General features: G+C 58.6%; 2 protein-coding genes across 6 annotated transcripts; one reads left to right on the plus strand and one right to left on the minus strand.

Moving 5' to 3' along the window:
- Positions 1-945: 945 nt before the first annotated feature.
- Positions 946-3,359, minus strand: ADM (adrenomedullin). 5 transcript variants are annotated; one of them, XM_011969934.1, is made up of 4 exons: positions 3,111-3,359; positions 2,555-2,673; positions 2,254-2,403; positions 946-2,025 (listed from the first exon to the last, which is right to left on the minus strand). In XM_011969934.1, exons 2-4 carry the CDS (start codon positions 2,650-2,652, stop codon positions 1,671-1,673), a joined length of 603 nt encoding a protein of 200 aa, XP_011825324.1. In that variant the 5' UTR covers positions 2,653-2,673; positions 3,111-3,359; the 3' UTR covers positions 946-1,670. The 5 variants fall into 5 exon arrangements, with proteins under 5 accessions (XP_011825324.1, XP_011825326.1, XP_011825322.1 ...); XM_011969936.1 differs by having other exon boundaries at positions 950-2,022; XM_011969932.1 differs by having other exon boundaries at positions 950-2,052.
- A 1,146-nt stretch (positions 3,360-4,505) lies between these two features.
- Positions 4,506-5,669, plus strand: LOC105531911. The gene is made up of 2 exons (XM_011969937.1): positions 4,506-5,053; positions 5,299-5,669. Exons 1-2 carry the CDS (start codon positions 4,796-4,798, stop codon positions 5,446-5,448), a joined length of 408 nt encoding a protein of 135 aa, XP_011825327.1. The 5' UTR covers positions 4,506-4,795; the 3' UTR covers positions 5,449-5,669.
- Positions 5,670-5,875: the final 206 nt, after the last annotated feature.

Genomic DNA, 5,875 nt, shown 5'->3' on the forward strand with positions numbered 1-5,875 from the left:
GAGAGAAGTGAAGAAAAAAAAAGAAAAACGGCTTGGGAAGGAGGAAGGAAGAGGTGAGCGGCTAGGGGAGGCGGAACAATGAAGGTCTCAGGCCGTCAGAGGCTCACGGTTCCTGCGGCACGTCCGTCCCGCCCGCCTCCAGCCGGCAGCTGCACACAGCGCAGCGTGAGGGCGCTGAGTCACTGTCCCAGAACAGGGAGCCACGGTGCAGGTCTGGGGGGGTGTAGGGGGACGGCCCTGGATGGCATCTTCAAACTGTTTCTTTTTTTCTTTTTTTTTTCTTTCTTTCATTAAGGCTATGTGCTGACTCCCACGTAGCAGAACTTATTAAACCGCACGTACTGCTTGGCTGCGCTGGGCCTGTCTCAGCTGCCTGCAGGGGGCGCCACAGCCTCGCCCATGAGCCCGCGGTTCGCGGGCGCTCAGGCCCGGGCAGACCCGGGGTTACTGGGGGTTACTGGCGGTTACTGGGTTTTCCGGAGGTGTCCCAACGCATTGCTGGGGCGCCTTGGAACTTTAACAACCGCGGCAGGCAGGGGGAACGCCTCTCTTAGAAGGCCTCAGAGACCACCCCAACTTTTCGAAGCGCGCTTTCGCGCAGGGTTCTGTGAGCAACCCTATAAATCTAGGACTCGGTTGCGCAACCCGAGAGTCCAGGCTTGCCAACCCACTAGGGCTCCCCCTACCCCCGCCCGGCCTGGCCGCCACGCCAGGCGGTGACCTCCGGCGTCTCCGCGAAGCCCTGGTTCGCACCCAGGACACGTGCTCTGCGCGCCCCACACAGAGAACAGAGCTCGTGACAGCTCAGCCGGCTCAGAGTAGAGCCAGCACCTGCGCGCGCTGCCGTCCCACGTTCCCAAGCCCGGCGGCGGGACCCCAAGGCTCCTGGGCGGGCCGGGACCAGGGCACACTCCCTTCCTAGACGCGAGAGCCGAGCCGAGAGAATGAATCAGCATTGAGACAGTTTATTGGTTTGCTGTTCGCATATCACCCATTTCATGTAAATAGATTATACAGAGACTTGGTGTTTCCTTCTTCCAAACAGGAGGTAATCAGTCTTTCTCTTTCATGCACACAAACACAAACACACTCACATTCCACGCAGCGAGCAACTTTACACCTCACTGAGACATTCACGTCTTAAAATAGGGGGAGGAGGACAATATAATTGCTTTTAAAATGCCCTTAATACAATATATAACGTACAAAAATATCTCTGTATTTGAAGTTACACAAAAACTCTTGACAGCAACAAACTTAAATATTGATAGTTACCTCTATAGGTACAACACGCATTGCACTTTTCCTGTCTAGGTTTTGGAAAGTTCAAGTAATAGTGAGGCTTGTGCCCTGGTGGGGTGACACGCCGTGAGAAATCAGTTTGTGGGCGAACACAGCTGTGGCTCAGACCCCTGCCCCGGGGGTCTCAGCATTCATTTCTCAGTTTCTCCTCTCCTTAAGCCTGGCAAACATTCACTCGGATTCTGCTGCATCCCGCCCCCACGGGGCACCCGCACTGAGCAAGGCTAAGGAAGCGATGCCCCCAGAAGGAGGGGCCCTTGCAAAGCCAGAGATCGCCGCCGGACGGTGCTTCCCGGATTCGGGGTCTCTGCAGGGCTGTCACAGCCCGGTACCCACACCGCTCGGGAAGTCCTTCGTCCCGGGAGGCACTAGCGGGATGCTTGCGCGACTGTTCGTTGTGCTATGGGCACCTGAATCCTAAAGTGGGGAGCACTTCCACTCGGCGGAGGTGGAGCCCCAGGTGCTTGTGGCTTAGAAGACATCAGAGTCCGACCCGGGTCGGCCTCAGGCAGGGAGCGCCGGCGCCGGCGGCCATAGCCCTGGGGGCTGATCTTGCTCCTGGGGGCGACGTTGTCCTTGTCCTTATCTGTGAACTGGTAGATCTGGTATGCCAGCTTCTGCACCGTGCATGTCCCGAAGCGGCAGCCAAAGCTCCGGAGGCCCTGCAAGTTGTTCATGCTCTGGCGGTAGCGCTTGACTCGGATGCGGGCGGCATCCGGACTGCTTCGGGGGAGGGGGAGAGAAAGGCAACTTGAGACCCCATCAAGCAGAGCTTTGGCCCCAACACCGGGAACGGGAGCCATTCTAGGGCCAGAGGGAGCTGGAAACTGCTCGCGCCATCTGAGCTGCGTCCAGCCCCGACGATCCCCCGGGCCAGGGGAGTAGAGACGGAGAGCTCCTCCCGCACACCTTCCTTCCCTCCCGTCCCTGGACAGCACAGGGCGTAGTTACCTGTCTTCGGGGCTTGGAGAGGCACCCTTCATGTCCTGGGGCCAAATAAGAGTCTGGGCAGGCCCAGCCTTCACGTCAGCGAGCCCAGTGGGGTAGCTGCTGGACATCCGCAGTTCCCTCTTCCCACGACTCAGAGCCCACTTATTCCACCTGGAAAACACAAGCAGACCGAGTCGCGTGCGTTCAGGCGATGTCCTGGCCTGTCCCTGCTCCCATTCACTTCTAGACCTTCGGGACCAACAGTCAGTTCCCCTTGCCTGCCAGGTACCAGGACCGGGGACGGGATTTGCCCCGGACTCACTTCTTTCGAAACTGCGATGCGACATCCAACCGAGCGGTGTCAGCGCCTAGGAAGGCGAGCGAACCCAGGTACATCAGCGCGACAGAAACCAGCTTCATCCCCGCTGAGAAGTGCAGACCCTGGAAAAGAAGAAAGAGTCGAGCGTGAGCACCCGGGCCAGCTGCACCACCCGGGCGGGGCACGAAGGGCGGGCAGGGGCCCCGGCGAGGCGAGTTTAGCCCGCGCTTTCCCTGGCGCTTATCTCCCTCGGCGCAGAGAGGCGCCAGAGGCGTTTGCACGCGCCGGCCGGGTGACAGGCCCCTCACGGGAGGCCGCTGCACCCCGCCAGGCTCCCAGAGGGTCTCTGCTCAACTTCTTGGAACTTGGCTGACGGAGCATAGGGGACTGGGTCTCTGGATCTCCGGCTGTGTGCACGAGCTGGGCCCAGGATATGGGGTGTATCCCTCAGAGAACCCCCCAAAGTGGGTTGCTCCCCTCACCCAGATCTCCCAGTTTAGGGCCTTGGCAAGCACTGCCCCCACTCCACCTCTTAACCCGCAGCGTCTGCGGCACCTACCTGCTAAGAGAGTGATCTGCCAAGTACTTGGAGGAGAAAGTCTCAGACGTCTCACTGGCAATGGCAAAACCCCAAAGTCCAAGCCCAGCTGCAGTGAGAAGCCCGCAGTGGCAAGGCTCGAGCTCTTCTATCTAGTGTCACCAAGAAACCACTGAGTGGCCAGCTCTGGTTCCTGTGCTTTATAAGCGCACGGGTGGGGGAGCGGCGGGGCGGGGCCTGTGCTGCCCAGTTGCCTTCCCTTTCTTTCCTAAGCCACGCGCGCTCCTGCTCTCGGACGCGCGCATTGCTTCCTTTGGGGCTGGGGTTGGGACGGGGGGAGGGGGAGTTGTGGGGAGAGGAGGTGCCTGGTGCCCAGAGGGCTTAGGTATGGGCTCCGGGCGGTTGGTGCAGGAACTGCCACAGCCCTAACTCTTTGGGCACAGGGTTCAGACAGTACGCCGGGGCGAAGGGGCGCCACTGCAACCTCTTGAGGTCCTTATCCAGGACCTATGAAGCCCGGAGTGCAAAGCCTCCTGGCGAAAAATAGCAAGAGCCCGCGGGAGGGACCGCGCGGATGGCCCGAGCCCCGGACCTGGGGAGCTGTGGACTCAAGTGGACCGCGCCCCCTGCCGGCTTGGCGCCTGACCTGGCCGCGACCCCAGGCTCCCGCGGAGGGGCCGGGGCAGGGACCCAGCAGAGCCGAGAGGAGCAGGACTCACTAGTACCCCAGAGGACCGAGACCCCGGGGTTTCGGGATGGGCTAGTAAGATTTCACAGTAGGGACAAAGCTCAGAAAAGCTAAATTGAGAATTGGGATTTGGAGGGGGGAATTATCTGAAATTTCAGAATTTACATTTCTATTTGGAAACATAGGAATAACCAAAATTAGGAGGAAATATACTGTTTCATTTTGCCTCCTTGTAATCCTATTATGCCTTATAAGGTCATAACCTGAGAGTGCGCCTGGCTGCCTTCATTCATCCATCGTAAACGTGAGGACTGACTGCCAGGGAGCACACTAACGCTTCACGTATGCTAATTATTTTACAGTTTACCAAGCACGGCCACATCCCAGTCTACTTTGAGCTTCACACCCACCCTTGAGTCAGGCAAGGAAGGTAACATTACTTTTCCCATTTCAGCAGGTAGAAAATTCAAGCTCAGAGAGGGGAGGTATCTGCAGAGAGGGGAAGTCACCTTGCAGGTAGGAAGCAGCAGAGTCCCTACTCGACCCGACACGCAAGCACGGCCGACTGGGGCGCGGTGTAGATTCCTCTAGGCTGGGGTCACCGTCTTCTCAAGGGGGAAAGGAGAGTCCTAGCCCCCGCCCAAAGAATTTGTGCCTGTTCATGATGAATCACGCTAAACACGTTTGTCACCCGTTTGTGCTCTTCCATCACAGCTTCTGCTCTTTCTTAGTTCTCTCCTGGGGGCCAAACTGGGAAGGAAAGGCTAAGCCACGGGGCTTCCTGCTTCTTGCTTGTGGGTTTCTGGGGTCCTACAAACCACTCCTCTACTCGAATGTCCTGAAGCCCAGCGACTCGACGGAGAGGCCAAGGGTGCAAGACCACTAGCCAAAGAGGCTTCTAGTCCTCACCTCCCGGCAATTCGCTGTGTGAAGGTGGGCGAGTCACGTCCCATCTCTCGTGTCCCCATCTTAGAGCCGGTCCTCAGCAGACCTTTAAGCTTCTTTCCTACTCTGCCATATGGCTCTGAGCTCCGGTGCAAAGGCGGCTGGGCGGTGGGTCTCGCGGACCTTGCCCAGCGTGGTCTGTCTGGGCCGCGCACCGCTGGCTCAGCCGCCTTTTCACTCTCGGGACTCTACAGTGGACATTGCACCTGGGGAAGAAATGGCCGCGCCGAGGTTGTTTATTTTAAGGACTCTTCCTGGAAGAAGTCACCTGAGCGGACCTGAATTACGTCTGAAGACGGAGGACAGATTCCGGGCCCTGACCCTGGCCCTAGTAAGGGGTTAGGACGCAGGGGGTTCGAGGAGTGCAGCACGGAGCACTGGTCGGGATCCGACCGCCTGGCTGGGCGCAGGGCGGTCACCGCAGCTGCCTGGCCGGGCGGCTAGTCCGTCTGCACCGCAGACAGCAGCTATTACTGCACGCCTGCTGGATGACCAGGAGCCTCCCCAGCCTAACTATTGTTCTTCTTCCTTGTCTCCCATTTCCTTTTCCTTTCACTTTATCCTCTGCGAGTCAAGCTCTTCCCACCGATCCAGGACTGGCTATCAGTCTCTCTGAGGATGCGACCTACTTGTCGCCACTTTCCACTTGGGTCCACGCCAGGACAGGTTTTACTTTCATTTCTCCCGCGCGTGCCTCTGACTGCTGGAGAGGTCAAGGACAGCTAGGCGTCGGCCCACAGCCAGGGAAGGTCCCGTGGTCTGGACTCGTTCCTTCCAGTCTCCACCAGTCCTGGGGGGATGGGGCGGGGCGGGGGTGTTTGTTCTCCAGAGAACTCTGCGACTGTACCTCCCTGCCCTTTAGAAAAGCCCGTGATTCCGTAGGGGAAACTGAGCTGTCGCTCTGCCAGGAGGATCGCGAAGCGAGTGCTCTTGGTTCAAACACCTCTTTGAGCTGCAGGCGGCTTCAAAAAGGAAAGCAAGCCCAGGAGTGGAGGGAGACTCAGAGGCTAGGCTCTGCCAGCCTCGGGTGCCTAGGCCAGCAACGTTGTGGCTGTGCCAAGAATTCCCACCTGAGAGTCTTTGCACGCACCTTATCAGCCTGGTGCACTTTGTCGCTCTGGCACTTAGAGATCTGTCACTTGAGAACCAAGTC

The sequence above is a fragment of the Mandrillus leucophaeus genome, unplaced genomic scaffold (assembly GCF_000951045.1).
Source record: "Mandrillus leucophaeus isolate KB7577 unplaced genomic scaffold, Mleu.le_1.0 Scaffold920, whole genome shotgun sequence".
In the NCBI taxonomy this organism is placed as follows: Eukaryota; Metazoa; Chordata; class Mammalia; order Primates; family Cercopithecidae; genus Mandrillus; species Mandrillus leucophaeus.

Excerpts from the sequence above, each read along its gene's own strand:
- LOC105531911 (XM_011969937.1), top strand. The coding sequence starts at position 4,796 with ATGGCTCTGAGCTCCGGTGCAAAGGCGGCTGGGCGGTGGGTCTCGCGG. Across the intron at positions 5,054-5,298 it reads GGGCCCTGACCCTGGCCCTA|CTCTTCCCACCGATCCAGGA; the intron begins GTAAGGGGTTAG and ends CTGCGAGTCAAG.
- ADM (XM_011969931.1), bottom strand. The coding sequence starts at position 2,579 with ATGTCGCATCGCAGTTTCGAAAGAAGTGAGTCCGGGGCAAATCCCGTC. Across the intron at positions 2,026-2,253 it reads TCTCCAAGCCCCGAAGACAG|CAGTCCGGATGCCGCCCGCA; the intron begins GTAACTACGCCC and ends CCTCCCCCGAAG.